Genomic DNA, 24,145 nt, shown 5'->3' with positions numbered 1-24,145 from the left:
GTGTCTATCATATTCACCGCGTTCATTACATTTAACATGTTCATCATACTCACTACATTCAACATATTCATCGTATTCGTCGTGCTAATCATATTCACTATCGCATTTCCAATATTCCAACGAGAATTCATCGAGCCGTAAACGCAACTGTCCCCGTCGACTGTGAAATTCGCATTCAGAGTGGTCATCGAAATTCTCCTGTTTGCGGAAGTATTGATTAGCGTCTTCGCAGGGCCATGGCCCACGGGCGAAAGATTACCATCGGTCGAAACGTGCGGTGTATTTAAACGAGTTCCACGGGTACAGGGGCCGGCGTCGTTCATCTTTAATTCAAATGACGATCAAATACTGCCCGGCTGCTTCGTTCCAGCCCTTTGATCCTTTTCCTGCCGTTGATTTTCTCCTGACTCTGAAACCGGAATCGCTGTCAGCGGGGAAAGGTACTGCGGGATCGCCGTCGATGCGGGCACGAGTGTTCATTCTCCCAGCTGACGGTCCCGCTCGTTCACGCGGAATTGATAACACGCGTCGACAAAAATCTATGAATTCCTCCGACCGCGAAGGCAGAAAGAGAAAAAAAAAAGAACGATCGCGAGCGGGACGGAATGTTTCGGTCGCCTCGTGTTTCCACCATGGCGAAATAGTCCCTTTGAGGTTCCCGTTCGCACTTTTATCGCGAATTCGATACTTTTCGCGATGATACACACGCTGCTGGTCGGGAACCGTCGGCGTCTGTTAAACGTTACGGTTCGGGCGTTCCATCATGCCGCGGCAGCAATTTTCTCTCCGATGGAACCGCATTTGTCGGCAATTTGCGGTGATAATTTATTACGACCTTTTGTTACTTCTCTTTCGGATGGTTCGCGTTTTCCATCGGACTCTGGCGAGCGGCGGATCGATACTTTTTAAATGTATCTGTCCCCGTCGATGGACGAAATTTCGGCTCTTGTTGCCAGAGATTAAATTCCCGTCCCGGGTAATGCGTATCGGCGGAATCGCGTAATTGGTACCAGTTCAAGTTTATGGTTTCCAGTATTTTATCAGATTCGTATAAATATTCGAACGCCTATTTTATATGACGCTTCCGTCGTGCGATTTGTCAATGTTCCCGTATCTTTTTTTGTTTTGTACGTGCGCGTACATGTGCCGATATCGGGTTTTAGTGTTTTCATTCTTGTTGTTGTTCGCTTAACACCGCCACAGCAAATGCTTTAACGTGTCTGCTATGTAATGAATGTAGAAGTTATATGTAAAATTAAATAAGTGTAATAAATGTAATAAATATATTAAATATAATGAATATACTGAATATAAATAATAAATCTATACATTAAATAAACTATAACTTCAATTAAGATAAGTTTTAGACGAGACATACTATCGTTTTATTTTTATCCGTGTATATGTCGCAGGGAAATGATAAAAATAGAGATTTGATCGAAACCCTAAGGTAGATGATGAATTCACGGGAGATGTTAAAATAACAATAACAACTCTCTGAGGTCATTTTCCTAAAGAAAGTAAGTGATTTGATCAAATCCCTTGACTGTTTTAGTGAAAAGATGGAATAATATTATTTAGATATTGAAAGTATTTATTTAGTAAATCATGCGTTATTAAAAGTAGAATAGATAATACAACAATACTCATAGAAACATAAATTATTTATTCGTAACTAATTAGCAAAAGAAATAGGTACTTAAGCTGATATTTTAAAACACAAAAAGGATATTTTTAATGAAATTTTAAACATTTTTAGTGAATGTAATTAGTAAATAAATACGTTCATTCATTTTTATTAAAACACGTTGTTGATTTGTGGCATCTCAAGTTACAAAGTATGTACGTTACTTTTTCACAGGCATTTACCTATTTCTTTTGCTAATTACTCTCGAATAAATAATTGATGTTTCTATGAGTATTGTTGTATTACCTATTCTACTTTTAATAACGCATGGTATACTAAATAAATACTTTCAATATCTAAACAATATTATTTCATCTTTATACTAAAACAGTTAAGGGATTTGATCAAGTCATACTATTTCATCTTTTTGTTAAAACAGTTAAGAGATTTGATCAAATCACTTACTTTCTTTAGGGAAATGACCTTACGGAGTTGTTATTTTAAAATCTCACGTGAATTGATCATCTACCGTAGGGATTTGATTAAATCTCTATTTTTATCATTTAGCCCTGCGACATATATATTGTAATTTATATGAATAATTTCAAAACCGCGTATTTGGAAATAAAACTAGGTATAACGATTGCATTATATACTGTTATTAAATATGTCTCTAACAATCATAGGTTTCATATTAATACATTTTTATAATCATCAACGAAACTGCAAAAACATTAATTTAAAAGTAAAATTTACAACTCCTTCGTTAACAGTTTTTATTATAAACATCAGCGTAAGAGTTTTTACTGAATTTAAATGACTAATTATTCTTGAATGTCCTCCAGTGTCCTCCAGATTGCGCCATCACGTGGTTCATGCGAGAACTGCAGTGGAATTGGTACCCAGGGCTACTGATCAGTGTCAAACATTTAAAGTGGTTATATAAACACTAAAAGAGATAACAAGTTTTGTATAAAAACAAGTAATTGTGGGTTAGAGTGAGTGCGAAAATGTCTGAGTATATGGGTGATGAAGATTATTGGAGACAATATTATCTAGACCGATGTAACTTTGAATCTCCAGTTTCGGAGCAACCTAACCAACAATTCGAGCTCCAGACAAGTCATGAACAACAGATTGAGAGTTATTTCTCGTGCACGCATGAAAGCTACCTAAAGTACAGTCAAAGTGGTGCAATGTTAAGTCAAAGTGATTTTACGAAAGGTGAACAATTAAAATGAATCTTTAATATGATACGATTACTTTGTATAAACTCATGGAATAATTTGTATCGCTTTGACTATGAAAACGTAGGTTCGAATGGTTTTGTAGACGAAGAGGATGAACCACCGCTCTTAGAAGAATTAGGCATAGATATCGATCGAATAATGCAAAAAACATTGGCTGTTTTAAATCCGTTTCACGAAGTAGGGCCAATCGATGATGTAAATTATTTGCTAGAGGATTCCGATTTAGCTGGTCCGGTTATATTTTACTTAGCATTCGCTGCATTTCTTTCGATAGCTACCACGAAGGCGTATTTCGGTTATGTTTACGGCTTAGCTATGATATCGTTCATAGTAATGTATATTCTTCTGTCCTTAATGAATATTAACAGTAATATTACATTGTCTGCTGTAGCATCTGTTTTAGGATACTGTTTACTACCCGTCGTAGGACTTGCTTGTTTAAATATTTTTATTAGATTGAAAGGCTTCGTTGGATTACTTCTTGCCGTGATTGCAGTTGCTTGGGCAACACTTTCTGCATCTAGATTTTTCTCTATTATATTTGGAGAAGTAAATCAACGTCCCCTTATTGCTTATCCTTGTGCTCTCCTTTATGGCACTTTCACATTGATAGTAATATTTCAATAATATTTAATAAACCTAGTTGAGTTTAAAGTATTTTCACAATGGAAGATTTAATTTTCATTACATTTTTAACTTATACAAAAGGATGAGATCTGGAAAGTAGTAAAAGACTAAATGGTGCACTCCATTTGTATTTAATATTTTTAGGATCATTTAGTAAATAACATGTTAATAATCACAAACATAGATCCATATGTAATGTTATGGATATTTCTATCTATTAATAATATGATTTATACTTCCTATTATTTAATTAATTATTTTCTATAATTAGTACATAAATCGTGTCATAACAACTAGTTCTATATTATACATATGAGTAAGATTGTGTGAAGTTTTACATTCGTATGTGGACATTAAAAAGGATAGGTCATACATAAACTTGTTAAAGTTCTTTTTTGGTACATGTAAGGAATGAATGTCACTGGTGATTTTAATATGAATGATAAATTGTGTGAGTAAATAGACAATACATTTGAAATAAATAAAGAATACTCAGATTGTTAAATAACAAATAGAAAATGTGATATAGTTTGTACGTTTAATTCCCGGATGACGAACCTATAGAGGAAAAAATAGATAATAATAAAGAATAAATAGAAATTATAAAATTACTCGCAAATAACAAACCCATCCACATTGCAGAAGAAATAACTAAAATCAGTTACACTGTTGCAGTTTGAGATGAGAATTACCAAAACTCTAAAAACGGCTTGTAGTAGGGAAACAAAGTTGGGCAGTACTGATTAAATAAACTTGTTTATTATTTTTGCGCTCTGAGGTTACTCCCACGTTTAACGAAACACCTTGCGCTTAATTAAAACTAACGAAAGGTTTCAGGAAAAAGCAGTTGCATTCTTCCTTTCGTTATTCAAGTGACCTAAATTTAGGAGAAAACTAACTGCAAAAAAGATTCGGTAAATTTAGAGCTAGGTACTATAGCGCAGTGCAGTTTTTGCTAAGGACTTTCGCTGCGAATGAAAAACACCTAAAAAAAATTAATCATCAGAACGCGCGATCTCACTTTGCACTTTGAAGTTTTTAATTTTGAGTTCAGATTCGTAATCAGCGACCCCAAATACCCCCAAATTTCATGAAAATCGTTTGAAAGGAAAAATGTATATTTGCATTTCTTTTTATGAGGGATGAAAAACCCCCTAAATATGAAAATTGACAAAAATAAGAAAATTCGTATGAAATATTTTTCGATGTTCTACGCTCGTGCAAAATTTCAAAACAATCGGAGATGTGGCCAGCAAATCCGATTATTATTACAATACATATGTATCAATTTTTTCGTTTATTTCATGATTCAAGTTAAAGTGGTATGTATGTATAGCAAAAGATATAAATTCACTTTTTTGGCACACTTAACTGAATTATTATTGAAAACTAGTTATTGTTAAGTGTTTAGGAAGATTTTAGGACGGTATACAAGGGATTCTTTTTGACCGACTTCGAAAAGGAGGAGGTTATTCAATTCGACATATATATGAAGAAACGTGTACTTATGAAATATTAAAGTTATATTAGTAAACCCCAAAAAATATATATATATGCAAGTTTGAAGAAAAGAACGAGTTCTTTGGGTGCAAAAAATCACTTTAACTTGATAAAAAAGTTGTTTAAAATTTTTGTTGTATGAATTCTTTTAGTTCACATAGAAGAAAAATGTATAAAAATGAAAATTTCTTTGGTTTTTTTTTGTGTAAAACCAAAATTACGATCTGTATCTTTTCCGCCGATAGGAGGATTTTATTGTGAAGTGCTCTACAAATGTGCGTCATAGTCGACTCAATTTGAATATTTCTTGTTGAAAAAATTTGCACAGACTACTCAAATATGTATGAAAATAGGATAATAAGTTCGATAGAATTAATTATTTTTTTCCATTCTAAAAAAATTCACGAAAAACCGCTTTTTTTGGACTTCTTAATTCAGGATACCCCCTTAATGATGATTACCGCTTGTATTTTCCTTTGTTTCGTACACTATCCGGCATCCTAATTTTCCCCTTAATTTGATTGGCAATACAAAGGGTTAGATAACCCTTAATTTTTGCGCAGTAGGAAACGCAGGTGTTGTTTCAAGGTGCGATATATGAGGGGTATTAAAGCGTTGTTTTCGTGTCTGAACCAAAAAGCGAGGCGACATTTTTCAGCGGGTTACGTGGCATGCTTAATCCGCGTCGTAAAACGCGCGCGGTCTGACTTATCGTTGACCTCCTCCACTGAGATCTCGCTGTCCATCATGCACGTGAACTACGTTCATCCGACTCACGGAACAGAGCTATCTTTGACAGGATCTTGCGATAATTCAATTTGCAGAGGACGCCGGTTAAGCCTGTTTAGCCCAGAAATCAAGTTTGCGTTGTTAGCGTTTCAGCTTCGTATACACAGGGTGCAAAATAAGAATCAAGAGAATAGATGTGCCGAATTTTATTCGGATAATAGAAGACGATTACAAGTTTTGTGGAACGATTCGCAATATTTATTCTATTCTACGATTAGGTGTATTATTTCGATTAAATGTTACTTGGAATTCGTAATTTATTTATGGGAAGGGTAATTAATTGTTCTCTTGAATAGTATCGTTCAATTTTTTTGAAGAATTCTATTGGGCTATTTAAGAAGAATAAAATGTAGCTTTATGTTGGTTTGGATTATCATATACTTTTCCTCGCGTTCTTTTTATATTTTATTTTCGCCTAGGATTGTTAATTGTATTTTGCTGTAAATATATTGATACCATTCTCGTGTGTTAAGGATCCCTTTATTTTTTGTAGAGAACTTAAATTACTTTGATGAAGATTTTAGCGATGTTAAAGTATGACTGCTTCGTTTCACGAGTCTTTGGATATTTTGAGTAAATTGTGTTTAAGAAAAACTACATACACGTATATAAAAATATTAATTATCCACACAGTTCTCGTAATCTTCTTGTACATTTACTATCAGTTAAACAACTTACATAAAGAGTTAGTTTTGTACCTAGGTACAATTATAAATTATCCAAGTGATGGAAGTACTTACTTGTACATTACTTTATTATGAAAGTCTTCCATTAAATATTCTAAATATTTACATTTCCTGACAATATATCAATGATACATATCAGAGCGAATTATTCATTTTTCTCTACATAATTACTAAATCTTACATTATCTTGCAAAATAATTGCTGGACATTAATTTGAACAACAATATCCCTTTACACAGAACAGAAAGCAATAACGTTTGCCTCCATCTCTGAAGGTTTCAGAGGTATTAGTCTGTAATACAAGAATCTTACACCCTGTATATTCGAGGCGAAACACACAAAGACGTGAACAGAAACTGCCGCTTGAGGTCCAGCGAGGCGCATTGTTACACGATAATGGAACAATGCACAGTTGGTGTATATCGGCCTGGAATTAGGCAATCGAAAATCACGAATTGCGGCATTCGAGTCCAGCAACCGATGTTAACCAGAAACTGTTGTAACATTCTGCCATTGGAACGCGGTGCCAGCGAAGGTCTTAAGGGCTTGCGAACGGCATTCATCCGTAATTTTTTTCATTCGGATAATTTCACGAATTTAAGTGGCTTCTGCTGTGAGTGAAATGAAATTCAAATTCGTATAAATAGAATGAATAGCTTTTTCTGATTTATTAGGAACTGATCTTGAAAAGGAGAAAACGAACAGAAAATATAATCGAGGTACAATATTTTCTGAGGTAGACGAAATTTGTTTTTTGGATTAGGATCTTTTCTAGGGGATGGAATTTGTATAACAATAATTAAAGGACCGTTAGTTATAAAATAATGGGTGGTATGATATTTTACAATAAATACACTTTCTGTATTATGAATTGCTTTTGACCATGAATAAGTAAATAGAAAATATAATTGAGGCACTATATTTTCTAAAGTAGACAGTTGGTTGCAATTTTCTGAATTACGATCTTCTAAATATGATGAAATTTGTATAACAACAGTAATATAATAAACAACAAAAGTTGGAAGATATACATAGAATAGCTTAAAGCAGAATTTAATATAATTAATAATTACAGAATAAGGATGGTATGGTATTTTATAATAAGCTATATAACCTTAGGCCAGTTAATCTTAGATTATATTAATGTCTTTCATTTAAAATTAAATATAAAAATTAATTATGAAGATTTATCAGGATTGTTACGGTTTTAATATATGCGTATATTTATTCTGACAAAACGTTGCCTATAGACGGGTCGAGACAGACTGACTTAAAACAAAAGAATACATATTTATAAGGTCAAGGCGCGCAAACACATACACATACCCAGACACACAAACACATGATTAAGAAACAGATACGTATATATTCTCAACAAGGATAAAATGAAGCTGAAAGGCATAAAAATAAGGTCACGTTTGTACAGATTAATCAAGAGTTTAATTGCATTCAACTTTAGTTATTTACGAGTTGGGGAATCGTGTATTCTAATTGGGAGTTTGAGAAATTGGAGTTTCTACCTGGTAGTCGATAGCAATGGATGTATCCTAAGCCCATGAGGACGCTGGATTTCAGGGAATAGTGGTGGCATTGTGGCCTGGTTTTCCAAATTAAGGATGAGAGCAACAATCCCAAAGGATGTTTATCTGGGGCGTGTACAATTTAAAGTATCCAATTTCCAATTTTCATCTTCAAATTGTATTATTTTTTAATTCCGCTGGGACGAACTAGTTTGTATTATTTCCATTTACTGCGGTTGAAGTAAATATTCAAGTACAAACAAATGCGAGGCTCAATATTACCCTATTATGATTAACTCACCCCCTTAAAAGGGATTTAAACTCAAAAGTCTTAGAATTGGACAATAATTTTATTAAAATTCATGTCATTCAAGAAGGACTTTATTAGAATTTTTTAAATTGAAAAAGAGTTCCATTAAAATTCTTAAAATAGCAAATAACTTTATTAGTATCGATAAAATAGAAAATAGAAAATTCTTTTCGAAATTTGTAAAATTGTAGAAAAATTTCAAACTGCAGTATCCTATCGTGGTTTCTGTTTAGTAGATATTTTCACCGAACTTTCGTCCTTTCATGAGAATTAAAAATTCCTCAGACCAAACGTTTCCAACGCAATCGAAGAATCGAATCCGCTCTAACAAACACCCTTGACGTCAACACAGTTAAATATTCATTCTCGTTACTTCAAAACATTTTCCACCTCTCAAAATCAATCACACTGATGTACTAGTAAAGTGTAAATTGTCTCACGGTTCGAACGAAGTCTGACGTGTCCATGTTACGAAGAAACGCGGTTTCGAACCGTAAACAACGCCCGGGCGTAATCGCCGGGTGCGATATTGGTATTAAATTTCTGTCTGGACCGGGACGCGAGGCATTACTTGCAATTAAGTCGGTAGCTGGGGACGACCGCAGCGGCGATGCAATCCGTAGTTTGCAACTTCGGCCAAGTCGTTGGAGGCCCGCGGCTGCAGGCTGCATCGCGGTTTCGGTTCCCGTTGGGCCAACACGAACGGTCCGTCGGCGGTTTCCACGTGAACGTGCACACGCAAAACCCCCGGGCGCCCAGGGGCGGACGATAGCCTCGGGAAATCGTTCTACGTTCGGCAAGTTCCCGATTCGGAAGTTCTTCGGGACTTACGAGATTGTTTTGTTTGACCTACGGCTCGCAGCGTATCGCCGAGGCCACGATCTGTATTTAACAATCTATAATAATATTACTAAGTATAAAATGTATACTGAGGCATGAAAAACGGAGAATGGAGTGGGATACGCTGTCATCACTGAAAACACCGAAATAAAACAAAGCCTACCTAAATCTACCACTATCTTTACCGCTGAAGCCTACGGAATACTGGAAGTTGTCAACCTTATATCTACACATCCCTTACAAAACCACGTTATATATTCCATAAGTGTACTAAAGCCTTAGTGAACGTAAACGAAAAAAATAATTCCGAAATCATCCAAAAAATCCAGGAAACATCCATTAAACTTACAAACAAAAACAAAAACATAACAATTACTTGGGTACCTTCCCACCAAGGCATCACTGCCAACGAAAAAGCAGACCTCATTGCAAGAGAAGCGACAACCATGACTCCAAATAATGAAATAGAAATCCCATGCCAAGACTTGATTACAAGAATACAACACACATCGAAAGAAGAATGGAATAAAATATGGAACAACAAAAGAACAAAAACTCACAATATAACGCACGACCTTTACCAAACAGTATCCCAACACTCCATGACCAGAAGAGAAAAAATAATAATGACTAGATGGAGAACTGGACATTCCAAAATCACACATGAATACATATTAAAGAAAACGGACCCTCCCCACTGCGACTCCTGCAATAAGGAAATCACAACTGACCACCACCTACTATACGAATGCAGCAAATTCGATCAACAAAGAAGGAAGTATAACCACAATCCAGAAACAGCTCTAACATTCCAGGAACATATGCAAAATACCATTAACTACCTCAGGGACACCAAACTACTACAGTAGTACATAGCACCACCAGAAACCCAATCAAATTCGTCGCTAATTACCATGCAGTATATGCGACGTAAAATAAATCCATATAAAAAAAAAAAATATTACGAAGAGATCAAATTTGTTTGTATGTAGGGTGTTGAGCGATTTCTTTAGTAATTGAGCTACGCTATAAGGTTTCAGTTTTCAGTTTGAAATCTCAGTATTTGTAAATGAAGTGGTGGCAACACGATAGACAGAAATATTGATTGAAACATGAGTTACGGACAGATGTGGATAATATTTGAAGAGAAAATATTTTAAATACTATTTTAAATAATAAATTCTTCGGAATTCAAATAAAATAGCATTTCAAATGGGATATAAAATTTCAGCAAATAAAATATTTTAGTAGTATTACTAAAATATTTATAGTATTAGATAGTATTCCACATGGGTGAAACCGCGGGGTCCAGTTAGTCGAATACATCCGTGCAACGTCGTTTTTCATAATTATGATTACTATCAATAATAAAAAGAACAAAAATTTTATAATAACTTATTCGGTACAGAATCCCTCAACAAGGGGATTAAAAATTTTATGGTTTGGCTGCTCCGATAATGTTATTTCCGATGTACAGTTAAAGATATAAGAAAAGCGCAAAAAAAAATCGTTGCTGAGAGGGTTAATGTTTGAAATTTCATATTTAGTACAGTAGAATTCCATTTATTTGAAGTTCAGTTATCGGAACGAAATTTTCGTCAATGTTCGGTTTAGTGAACTTCTGCTGAACTATTATCTGAAACGCTACCAAGTACTCCAATTTTATGAACGCTTGATTAACGACAATGAAAACGTATTTTTTTGTTCCATTTCTTGAATGATATACATTTCAAGAAAGTTCCCTATTTGAACTTGCTAAATATCGCCCGATGCTTTCTGGAAACAAAGTGTTAGACTATTTTATTGTTATTTTGGCAAGTAGATTTTCATAAATGTGGTCTAGCAGCAAAAGATTATGCTAAGTTTATTTCGTTTAAATTAAAACAACATTTTTATGAATATTTATAAAAATTGTAACATTAGTAATAACGAAATGGAAATTTTCAGTTTAAAGTTCCTCGACCAACAAGCTAAGCTTTGGGAATTTTTAATATGCAAATTACAAATTATACAGAATTCTCATTAAAAAACATGAATCTATACTCCATAAGGTATATCCTAAAGTGTATAACGTTAACCATTTCCAAAGGTTTTCATTTTCAAAGAAATTACAGTAGGACAAAGAGAAAACGCAATTGCTTGAAAATGCCAAAGTGAATCTTTTATCACGAGCACAAAGGAAGTTTAATTAATACAAAAGACCCCACTATATTTTAATGTATAAAAAACCCTGTAGAAAATATAATAGAAAGCAGTATACCTCCCTGTCTATACCCTTTGACTCTTTCCTTAGAAAATTATCATGAATAATCCATTCATCCTATATTCTCCACTCGGTTAACGAATTATGTTTGGTACAGTGTGTTACGTCGAAGTAATTCGCGCAATTCTTTCTCAATTCTGAATTCAGAGATTTTTTAATACCGTCTGTATTAAATTTCGCGTAATTTCATGCTCGTCTTTTCTTTAATCGTTTCACGAGAGATTCTTCCAAGTTGGCGAGATTCGTTTTCAATATTCCGCGCTCAGAAGCGTAGAAATGAACCTAGCACAGTTTGCTCTGTAACACTGACGATCGTCGGTTCTCTAATTAACCTTCTTCTAGATTCTTCGCGAATCAAGAACCAAGAGAGGGATTCTTGACAGTTGGGAACTTCGGCGCGAGATAATTTGATTTACGAAAGGAACAGTTTTCGCAGGGGTATCGCCGGAAGCTTAAAACCGAATGCTTGCGTATTGGATTGCGAAGAAATTAATACGATTATCTTGCCGGCAATGGGAAAGTTTCGCTTGGACGGAGCAGAATCCATTTCTTATTCAAACGTTTTAATTGTTCATCGTAACTGATCCACATCGTTTCTTTTTCTGTTGAGCATTAGATGAAAAATAAATCAGACGTTGAATCGCAAGGCAATGAAATCTCGATGAAATCATATTGGAAATATGTATCTCGAATTATTTTGCCCAATTCTGGCGAGCAAATTGATAACTAAAATTGTTGGCGAAACGTTCTGTTTAATTACATTTATATATTGCGTGAATTATTATTTCCTCTTCACATATTTTAAGCGCAGTTATCCAGAATGTCATCTACACTCAATTTAAGTATTTTCATTAAAGCATAGGTGACTCGCAGAATACTTTATAAATAAAAAATTCGATGCAATGATCATTAAAACGTACCATTCGATTCCGTCCATATATTCCACGAAATATTATTTCTGCTTTATATATTGTAAACACAGTTATTTGTTTTATCCCTACGTTCAGAACGTAATTAATGCACAAAGTAAATAATTTGTATTAAATCTTTTTCCCATGTTTACACGCCACTTTCAGTAAATTTAATAAATAAAAATTTAATACAATTAACGGTAAAATGTGTCACTCGATTACATATTGTGTTATTTATTGTATTGCACATTTATCTATTAGTTTAAACGGAAATTGGCTGTATATATGAAAGAAAGCTATAAAAAAAATTGTTTGTATCGCATCGATGGACGTATGAATAACCAACGAATAACCGTGCTTCGAATATTTGGAGAAGAAACGATGATTCAACTAATGGAGGGTCGATGGGTTAAAATGGGGCGATAACGTTTGTCTTTGGAAAGTAATTAATTTACGATTCGTTACGGGAGTCCCACGTGTGTGTATAGAAACGATTAGTGAAAATTAATGCAAATCTCGAAGGCAAACGTGTCATTTACATGCTTGATTACAGCCGGCCTCGATCCACGCGCGTCCTCGTTGCGTACATTTATCATCGACCCTGGTCGCGGGGACCATTGTGTTTTTGAAAACGCTTAACGACGAATTCACCGACGCGTCGCTCGTTCGACGTCGCGGCTGTGAAAATGCTTCTGGCCGCAAATAACGCGGGAAAATTTCGTGGCATGCCTCGAACAAACGTAATCGCGGTCACAGTTCGTTGTAAAGTGGCGGACAAAGAGAAATTGGGCTAGGGAGGATAAGGGGTAAAGGGTTTGACCTGAACAGCGCTTCCCAATCTGTGTCACGTGGACAATCGTAATTAATAATTATAGAAATAAAAGGAAACCATGTTTAAAAATACAAAAATCTACATTTCAAATGTACATACCAATTTTTGTACATTTTCTTTGAAAGGAAACGCGAATAAGGGTATGAATTTTTTGATACGATTACTTTTCTCTTCAAAATTATACAAAAACTTCTTTCTTATTAAATTCAATTTTATATCATTTAACTCATCGTCGAAAACTATAAGAATACGTATTTTTAAAACTTCGTCGATAGTAAACGATTGCTGATAGTACATATATCTGAGTGACCTCCCTTAAGAAGGGAAACCATTTCTAATGGAAATTGTAGCTGCATTTAATCATTTTTATTTCGAAAACTATTTACTTAGAGAACTTAATTTAATTTACTCATAGAGGACTTAACATATGGATTTTACGGTAAGGTAAGAACATTTCTTGCTACTGATATTTTCTACTCTACATTTTGTGCCAAAAAGGAGATTTTCTTTTCAAATGTATACCGTTTTTATAGAAATTGATATTTTGAAAATTCCGTGTATACTTCCACAGTATATTTTGTAGAAAATGAAAATATTTCACTTTTTTATTCCATATCTAACCATACCTGAAGAAAAGATTTGTGTAATGACTCCGCAATCGTTATTTTACTTAAAATATCCAAATAAAAATTATTCTTTTATTCTTTGATATACATATGTATAATATTCTCAGCAAACAGATCTTCCCATTTAACCAATTGTTTTTGAAAAAAAAAAGATGGTTACATGTAGCTACGACTTTTCACGCGTCTAGGATGGCTTCTTCCTCAAATCCTAGACCTGTGCTTTCCTCGAATTACTTAAAATAGCGATTAACGTGCCCTGCTTATAGCGCACCTCATTGGACGGTACCTGTTCTCTGTGTCGAGTTAAAAAGCAAGTGGGTTGGAAAAAAAAAGGAAATTTCAGAACATCGTCCTCGTTTTAAAACTGTTAATTACGTAAAACGTTCGCGCAACTCCGCACGACCGTAGTAATTAACGGAACGGCAATTATATTCTTCGAGTTCCCTACCTCGTTATATCACCCGTCAACTTTCGCTTTTAACTTTCGCATACTCGAGGATTAAAACCTCTCCCGATGATCTCTCCTGGAGTTTACCTTCTTTCGCTATCGTTATTCTTCTCCACCCGTTTCTTTCTACGCTTCTCTTTTTTTTTTTAACATCCTTTCTTCTACTCGCGCTTCTTCATCATTCTCGCTTTCACTGTTGATTCGCTCCGTTTGACCATTTTTCCACTTTCATTGTTTTGTTCACTAGCTAACGAGCCTCCCGCTGGTCCTTTTTAATTTTGATTTCCTTTCATGTTATATTTGATCTCTCTGTCCCTTTTCCATCAAACTATTTTTGACAATTTTCACGATACACTCGAGGAACTCTTACAATTAATTTTCTTCTTACGATTGCGTTATTTTTGAATTGAAAAAAATTGAATTAACGCTCAGGCTGCATTTGTTCAGAACAAAATCATTTTCTTTGTTGGTTCATCCCTCTTTTCATTTTTCCACTTTCCTTGTTCTTGTTGCCTAACAAATTTCTCCGTTGATTCTCTTCAAATTTTGATTCTGTTTTGTGTAAAACGAAAACCATTTTGATTAAATACGTTACGTTATGTAATGGTACACATTATACAATGTACACTAAAAATAATATTGGAAACTATAATAGTGGTTTTTGTAATCTTATATGAATTTACGGAATCTTAATTAAATTCATCTTCTTTGGCACCTCATTTACTGAATTAAATCTTGCAATGAGCCTCGCCATTAATCTCTTTAAAGATAAATTATTTTGTTTAAAATAAATACAAATTCAAATTAATATCGATTCAAGTCACTTATCAAATGTCTGGTTACGTTCATGTGCAATATTACTGAGAAATTGAATTACGCATATTTTTCACAATTTTACTGATCTCTTCCATACTATAAGTAAATAAAAAACTAATTGTACACATGTGTGCTAATATCCCCGAAGAAGTTAAACAATTACATGAGTGAAGTGGCGATAAACGTGTTAAGAAGATTTTAAAATAAAAACAATAATCACGGTCCTGTCTTTTCAACAAAATTCCCAACATTCGAGGAAAACACGTTAAAACTGTTCAAAATCACCGGAGGGAAACATGGTATAATTTCACTACACGGTCAACATTTGAAATAGAGAGGGCAGGTGTCAAAAGAAAAAAACATAATTAAAATGTAAAACGATTTAACCCGAAGCTATTAAAAAAATGTTTGAAGTTACACGATGGAAGATTGACGAACAGTTTCGATAAAAGGCAACATTCGACAGATTAACCGGTTTTTCGTTTCGCTTCGATCCGTATCGATCGATTCAATTGGAAATCCCCCAGATTGACGGTACCTCGTGAGCATTAGTTCAATTTTTGTCGACGAACGTTCGAGCAACATTTGTTTTTTGTGTCTATGCGTGTGTGTATGTGTGTGTGGATCTACGTCCATCGCGCACGAATTTTTATCGCGTTCGTTTTAATCGGCGCGATACGAACCGTTACTCCGAAAAGCTAATCCGCAGCCGTGAGTAAACTTTCAACGAGCTTCGGTTGATTCAATTATTCCGCTTGATTTGTGTTTCAAATGAGCGCGGAGAGTAGTTGCTCGTCGACGTTCCCTTGAACTAGCGCGTTAAAAGGGCGACGCGAAGATTTGAATGATGTTTTCGTACATCTCTTAAGCCATAAAGTGTATTGGAACGAAATTCAACCTGAAAAGTGGTTACAAATGGTACTTTTCTAATGATCTTCAATGAAACAGGTCTTGAGCCCATTGAATAGTGTATTCTACATTTTTATTAAATTAATTCTTGTATTCATTTAGATACAATGATAAATTTTATAATCATGTTAATTTTATTTTTAAATTTTTCGTACTCGTCGTGCCATCACTGCGATGTTCATCTGACTTTATGTTATATTCAAACTATTCTACAGTGGGTGTAGAATGTATTCGTACACCGATCAATTTCTCAAAAAAAACTTTTGTGCGAAATTGTAGTTTCTTAACTTCTTTTTTTATAATCAATGATATTTTACATATTCTCGAAGGCTCTAAGATAGATATAATCCAAACAACATTTACTAGTTAATATAATTTGCGAAATTAACAAAAAAATGCGAAAAGTGGGTAAAAGTATAGAAGCAATAAGTATTTGTACGATTCTTATGACGAACCATTTACAGTAGAATTTGTAACGTAAACGCATTAGTTTATTGCTCCATACCAATTAGAAAACATCAAATTTCCAGTAAAGTACTTTTAAAAAAGGTTTTAATAGAGAAATGGATAAAGGAATGGATATACACTTCGAATAACTAATAATTTAGTTAATTTAATACTTAGAAAAGTTACAATAATTATAAAATCAAAAGGAAATCCCACGAAGTAAGTATTATATACTTGTAAATTAATGTACATTTCTTTTTTTTTATCAAGTGTTAAAAATTAAACAGTCGTACGAATACTTATTGCTTCAACATTTCTATCGATTAATTGTTTTTTTCTTGTTAATTTTGCAACTTACATAAATAGCTATTCTTTTTTTGTAATCTATCTATTCTAGAGATTTCCGAGAATATGAAGAATGTCATTGTTTATAAAAAATAAGTTAATAAATTACAATTTCACATAGTTTTTTTGGAAATTGATCGGTGTACGAATACGTTCTACACACACTGTAGTTCAGTACGTTCTTCCAGATAATTTGTAGAAAACACACTTTTGTAATAAACTATTGCACGGTGTACCTAATGAAGTTTGTATATCCACCTTTCTTCGATAATTTTAAATAAATTTGAGAAGCTGTTCGTTTCAAACTTTATTTAATGTTCATGCAGGTAATTTAATTTACAATTTTAATGTCATTTTCATATAATTCCTAAGTCATACAGTGCATTGGAGCGAAATTCAAACTAAAAAATGTTTTATAATTTATGTTTTAATAATGATTCATAGTATAGTAAATTTTGTGTCTATTGAGTAGTGTATCCTCAATAGTTTTAATTTAATTGTTTCAAACAGGCTTAGAAAGTATTCACTTGACGCTTTGTCGAATGTTTAATTAGGTAATTAAAATAAAATAAAGTACACAGTAAAGATAAGGTAGATAGAAATATAAACAGAAAGGTGTCGATAAGATCCAAAGATAATAACAAAATCTATTTAAGATAATGAATGTTATCACAGCTTGTTGCGACAGTATACGTACATACCTAGCCAGACTAAGACAGATTGTTTTTATATTTAATTAATCCGACTAAATATAACCCTGCCCAATTGAGTACATATACCGTTATACTCACCTGTGCAAAAATGTTGCTCCCAGTATCTCGTAGTATTTACCATCTTTTTAAATACAAATCATACATAACACAACCCAAACGGTATCGATTCTTTCAAATTTGAACATTGTGCGTCGCACAACATTTGTTAAAGATTAAAGTACATTTTGAAAATTCTTCCTAAATTGGCCCGTTTTCGAGTCAGTGTAATCGATCCGGTTTTCCAATCGAGGAAGAAATTTTCATTTCAGGGAAAAATACGACTCTAGGCAGTAACCAGAGCTAGGCCAGGGAAAACGTCCGAAGAAAGCCTGGAAAATGTAAGAATAACAGGGAAAAACGGGAACGAAGACGTTCCGGCAAGTACGTTTTTTTTTATTAATTTTACGACGATGGGGCGGCTAAATTCCACGGTGTCATCTACTCGAGGACTTCCGACGCGAGATCTAATAAATATTTTCAGCGGAAATTCGGTGTCCAGCCTCTCGATGGAAAAATAGAGGAGTAGATCGATCCTGGAGCGTAGCAGGTGCACTCGATAATCGGTTACGTCATACAGTCACGAATTGGACGGGAACAGGTGCCTTAAGGGGGTAGGGTACTATAGAGGTTTAATCAAATCAATTTTTGTTTGATTTTAAAAAATTCTGTGGTCTTTTGTGAATCGCTGGAGCCCTCACTCGCAATTACATTAAAACATTCCTCATTGCTACGGTCGTGTTCCTTCGTGGCAAGACAACGTGTAGAATACACTCACTTTAACGATAGGATCTAGTGTAAAAATAGCGAAACTATTAGGTGGACTGGAAAGTAATGTCGTTTTTGCCATCTTAAATACTTGTTTATCATTTATCAGCTCATTGATTTTTCTGGCATTGAAAATTTGCACACTAGGCGACAAAAGGCTGCTGGCAATGAGAGCGATTATATAATGAACTAAAGATAGAAATTTATTGGAAAGTTTAAATTTAATGTAAAATAAACGACATTACTTTTCAGTCTACCTAATATATGTCATAAAATAAAAAGTGTACAACTTGGCAATACATATTTTAAAAGGCACACAAACATTTGTTTGATGTCAGTTTATACTACTTTTATATATCTCGTGACCCATTTGTCTGAAACAAAGAAAAGCAAATTTTTTCCTAATATCTGTCATGCGATTGATGTGTCTACTAGTATGAACAGTGTTGGTTAACAAATACATTTTATATTTAGCACTCTTCAACAAGAAAAACACGTTCCTCTGGAATATTTCTTCAAAATTTACAAATATATATATGCCGATTGTTCGATTTTCATTATTTTTTGATAATTCTAGTAGACGCCATGGCATAGCCACGCGAATAGACTGTAAGAAAAGATCTGATTTTGTTCCAGACGTATGGTTCACGAGATACTTCGGTTTCCTCGGAATAATAACAATAATAAAATGACAAAAAAAGAAAATATTTGTCTATCTTAAAAGATATGTACTCATGCTTTTCCTTTTTTAAATTCCCTAAAGGAAGTCTCTCCTTTTCGACGTTCACACTAGAACGTATCCCTAATTTTACGAGGACGGTTAGATCCCACGGTGGCATCCGGTCGAGAAAGTCCGACGCGAGATCTAATAAATATTTTCAGCGAGAATTTAGTGTCCATCCTCCGGATGGAAAGAGAGAGGATTAGATCGATTCTGGAACGTAGCAGGTGCACTCGATAATCGGCTACGTCACACGTTCACGGATTGGACGGGCACCGGTTCGTGCTTTAAGTGCTTCCAGTCAGTTGCCCAGGTGCAATTTTGTTCGACGTTCGGTATCCCCTCCACCCACGCTACCACGTGCTTTCACTCGAAGCCGACGCCCGTGAGAAGCACCTATGCTTCCCAGTTTCCACTTTACGTGCCCCTTGTACGTGTTGGTGACTAAAACTTGGATTAGTTTGCTTTCAGCCTCGGATGTCATTTGAACTAAGCTACTCGGGGGGTCGAGTCTTGTAGCCTCGCTGTTTCGTTCCACGCTGGGAAACGTATGTGGCGTAACCTATCCAAATGTTGTACGTACCGGTTACGCCTTCGGCGACAAATTAGTGTTCAGGAGCCGGGATACGTAGCTGGACACAATGGGTAAGATACACATGGTGTCCCAGGATTTATCGGTTAACCTCGGAGTATTTTGGCGGGCCACGACAGACCGCAGTCGACGAGCACTGCGAGTCTACTGCATTCCTAGATCATTTCGATGTATCGTACATTAGGGTGGTTCTTAAAAGAGTCTCCCTCAAATTTTAACGCTTCTAGGATTTTAAATGCTTTCAAATAACTAAAAATAAAGTAACTGAAAATTTAGCGCATCCGTACAAAGGTCGAATTGTTCCACTTGAAATATGTATACTAAAGAAATCGTTTTGCATTCTTATTTTTATATTTTGAGAATGAAATAACAGAAATATTGTGAGATTGTATATTCTTGTAGGAAATCGAATGCTCTTCAAAAGAAGACCCTTGTAAAAATCTCGTAAGTCGAACCGGTATAAAGTTATTGTTGGTTGGCAAGGTTGAAATTATAAGAATTTATAAAAAGGAATTAGAAATTCATAAAAATAGACAAATTCTATTATACTTACAATGAAAAATTTGTTCGGAAACAACGAATCTATCATTTAATTAAGACACATTTCTACAATAAATTCTTGAATGTTTTAATGTAAATATGTACATGAATAACACATGTGTATATTTAAAATGAAAAATTTATTTGGAAACTTAAAACCTATCATTTGATTTAGACAACTTTCTCCAATAAAATCTTGAATGTTTTAATGTAAATATGTACACGAATAACACATGTGTATATTCATAATGAAAAATTTATTTGAAAACTTAAAAGCAATCATTTGATTTAGACTTTTTTTTAGTAGAATCTTGAATGTTTCGTCATAAATATAATATGTACATAAATAACACATGTTTATATTTAAAATGAAAAATTTATTTGAAAACTTAAAACCTCTTATTTAATTTAGACAAACGTCTTCAATAGACATCAATCACATATTATCATAGATCAAGTAAACTGAACGTTCCCAACAACACACAGTTGCCAACATCTCATCAGGACAATCAAGAAGCTACAATTCGATATTGCTAACGTACCAAAGCGTGTTTAATTAATCGTAGAAGACGTGGCAGGAGCGTTTTCAAACCGAGTGAATGCAGGAACACCTCCAGCTTCCTCGTAAACGTTCGTTTCACAGTCGTAATCCAATAATTCCAAACAAATGAAATGCAAACTTCGCTAGAGAGTTGCCATGCACGACAGTGTCTGGACAATTTCTGGCATCCGAGGGAAGTTGAAACTTACAAGCACCGCCGACGCGAAAATTTAAAAGGAATCGCGGTGCTCTCGAAAACTGGAACACTGACAACCGGAGTTAGCGTCGGGGTCGCGTTATATCCCGGTAACTCCGGTAATAAGCTTGCAAATCCGCCTGAAAATGTCGCGAATCCCGCGGGGCGACTTAAATTGCCTCGTAAGCAAGCCGCTAGAAGTACAGAGAAATCGCGCAATTGTAAGAAAATTTGAAACCCCGCCAAAACGCGGGGGATATCCTTTGGCAAGTTGAACTGTCTCCTGCGCATTAACGTCCCTGTTTTGCGTATAGGGATCATGTTCCGTCATTGATGGACAAACTTCGTTTTTGGCTGTTAAAGATACTTGTTTAATGCAGTTGTACTGTTTACAAGCGGAAGGAATGGACCTGGTCTGTAGATCATGACATGCTTTTAAAATTGCGACTTATTCTACATATAATTGGCAATTATAATCTGCAATTATCTGCAATTATCTGCAATTATAATCTTAAATTATTAATTGCAGATTATCTGTCGGATTGTAGCTTCTTGATTGTCCTGATGAGATGTTGGCAACTGTGTGTTGTTGGGAACGTTCAGTTTACTTGATCTATGATAATATGTGATTGATGTCTATTGAAGACGTTTGTCTAAATTAAATAAGAGGTTTAAAGTTTTCAAATAAATTTTTCAGTTTATGCAGCCCTCTACGGCGTGAAATGAAATTTCAATAGAGTGGCAAGTCTATGCGAATCGCCAGATTCATTCTTACTGTGGACAGATTGTACTCGGTGGATTGATTCTAATTAAAGTTATAAATGTATTTGGAAACTGTAACTATATTTACTGTATTTAATATCGTGTTTTATGAGGTATATATAAACTGTGAAAAATGATGAATTTATGAGAAATGTGACTTATCTGAATCAAGGAAATATTTGAATCAACACAAATTATACACAAAGGTGCATACTTACTTTGTAAATAGTCACTTAATAACGACGTGACACACCATTTTAATAAATGAAATCTAATACAAATATAAATCAGCCATAATAAATATAAATATAATAAATATATATACAAACGAATTTCATTTTTATATTCATTACATAATTCGTTATATATATTTTTCGTGATTCATTGAGTCTTTAAAAAATGGCAACGAAAGAATAATTTAACTTCAAAGTGCCTCCATATTATATCATTTATCTCGCAATAATCAAATACCTGTTTCTCGCTCGGTACCTTTAATAATACAATCGACGATTGTGAATCGATCGAGAACTGCCATCGTATGCAATTTTTGTAACGTCATACCGCGAATAAACACTTGTTAACGTCGCCTGAGGGTAGAACGTAACCAGATACAGTCCTTTAATAATCCGTGGCTGCGTTTATCATTTAATTAACGAGAAACCGACACGCCCCATCGCGATTTAATAAGAAGCCAGAAAGTTCTCGGGTTTCCTGCGAAACAAGCTAACGGTATCTCTAACGCCAGTTTAATAAACTTTGTAATATCGCATTGTGCTCGTTAATCGATTCCCGTAAACTTTCCACAGGAAGTTTCTTCGCTATTACGCGATCATATCCGATTCTGACCTTTACTTTGCTTTTTATTATCGCAGATTAAGTATGCATTGTGGGCTTGATTTATTCCTGAAGCAAGATCAGGGGTGGTCGAAATTCTTATCGAAACAACAATTTGGAATACCGAATGAAAGATTAAGTATTCATGGTTCTTCATCTATTATTTGGATAGAATGTTGTCAATTTTTAGGTCGAAAAACGTGATGAATAATAAATGTTACATTCGGGAAGAGAATTTTTGGTACCTTTTATCACGAAACCCTTGGGACACGTAAGCAACTTTTCGTTTACTTTTATCTTTAGAACTAAAAAGATTACAATATAAAAAGATTACAATATAAATAAGAATATAATTATTTAAAAGAATCAAATAAAAATGACTCGTTCTCGACAAAATCGTTCATACAGTTCTTTGCTACAGTTCTTTGTTTATATAAACACAAATACTTGAAACAGAACTGGCAATATGTCTGAAACCTCTTAGCCATCGAATGGCTTAATTATAAATTAAAATATCAAAAATCAATCCAAAAGCAAAGAGTCTAATGACACTGCTAATAAAAATAAAGATTACCTCCTCTTACTTAATTTTCTTACTTAATTCTTAATAAAATCTTACTTAATTGTTTGATACAAACAATTCTCGTGTTTCATGCTCGAGAACATAGTGTTTGGCATCAAACGACGATAATTGCTCCGAAGTTAAAGAAGTTCCAAAGGTCTTTACAAAGGCCAACCGAAAGGCGTCTAATCCAAGGATTTTGGCGCGGTTAATCGACATTACAAACGCACAGACGTGCTGCGCGTAGATACGTACTCGAATCAGACTCCTTTGTCGAGGAAGGATACCACGGGAGTGTTGCATCAAGGCATCGAGGATAGCAATTGAACCAAAGACCTTTGTTATGGGCGAAACGGAGGCAGGGATTTCCTGATGGAAGTAAGTCGGTCGCAAGACGATCGAGCCTCGGAGGAAGATAGTGGAAATAATCTGACTAACTTGTGTTTTGGATTTGGTAGAAATACCGTGTACACTGTCAGCCATAAATATTAGGACACTCGTTACATTTATACAAAGTGAAATATTTATCGTGGAATAACATTTATCTTTGTTTTTATTTTATGGATTTAATCAAAATACATAGGTATTCAAATGTATATGTTTATCATATATACAGTTGATTTATTGATTTACGCTATCAAGTATTTATTAACGGCGTGATGTTACAAAAAAATTAGTGTAATGGCATTTCTCGATCGATTCACAGTCGTCGATCGTATCATTAAAGGTGCCAAGCGGAAAACAGGTTTTTTAATATTGCGAGATAAGTTACATGACATGGAGCCACTTTGAAATTAAACTATTCTTTTGTTGTCATTTTTTTAAAGAATCAATGAACGACAAGAAATATGTATAATGAATTATATAATAAATATAAAAATGAAATTCGTTTATATATATATATATATATATATATTATATATATTTGCATTTTATTCATTAAAATGGTCTGCCACATCCTTACTAAGTGTCTGTTTACAGAGTATTGTATGAATGTACCTTTGTGTACATTTGGTTCATTTAAATATTTTCTTGGTTTCTTTTTAATCGAATCATCATATAAGAAACAATATTAAATAAAATAAATATAGTTACAATATCTCTTATTAATTTGTTCGTTAGCAACTTCGCGAT

General features: G+C 34.2%; 3 protein-coding genes across 4 annotated transcripts in view; 2 read left to right on the top strand and 1 right to left on the bottom strand.

Annotated features, from left to right (window-relative positions):
- The window catches only part of LOC128872970 (dipeptidase 1-like), a 263,664-nt gene that overhangs the window by 73,055 nt on the left and 166,464 nt on the right, over positions 1–24,145 (bottom strand). The window lies entirely within an intron of this gene.
- The window catches only part of LOC128872969 (uncharacterized), a 41,020-nt gene continuing 19,353 nt past the window's right edge, over positions 2,479–24,145 (top strand). Inside the window, exon 1 of the mRNA XM_054116190.1 lies at positions 2,479–2,851. Within this exon, the coding sequence (XP_053972165.1) occupies positions 2,638–2,851 (214 nt within the window). The 5' untranslated portion in view covers positions 2,479–2,637. The remainder of the gene's footprint in view (positions 2,852–24,145) is intronic.
- On the top strand, positions 2,708–4,513 carry LOC128872971 (protein YIPF5-like). The gene has a single exon (XM_054116194.1). It carries the CDS (start codon positions 2,878–2,880, stop codon positions 3,502–3,504), a length of 627 nt encoding a protein of 208 aa, XP_053972169.1. The 5' UTR covers positions 2,708–2,877; the 3' UTR covers positions 3,505–4,513.

The sequence above is a fragment of the Hylaeus volcanicus genome, chromosome 2, assembly GCF_026283585.1.
Source record: "Hylaeus volcanicus isolate JK05 chromosome 2, UHH_iyHylVolc1.0_haploid, whole genome shotgun sequence".
NCBI classification, from domain to species: domain Eukaryota; kingdom Metazoa; phylum Arthropoda; class Insecta; order Hymenoptera; family Colletidae; genus Hylaeus; species Hylaeus volcanicus.
The sequence above is the reverse complement of the archived record's forward strand: the minus strand, read 5'-3'. Positions and strand labels throughout refer to the sequence as shown.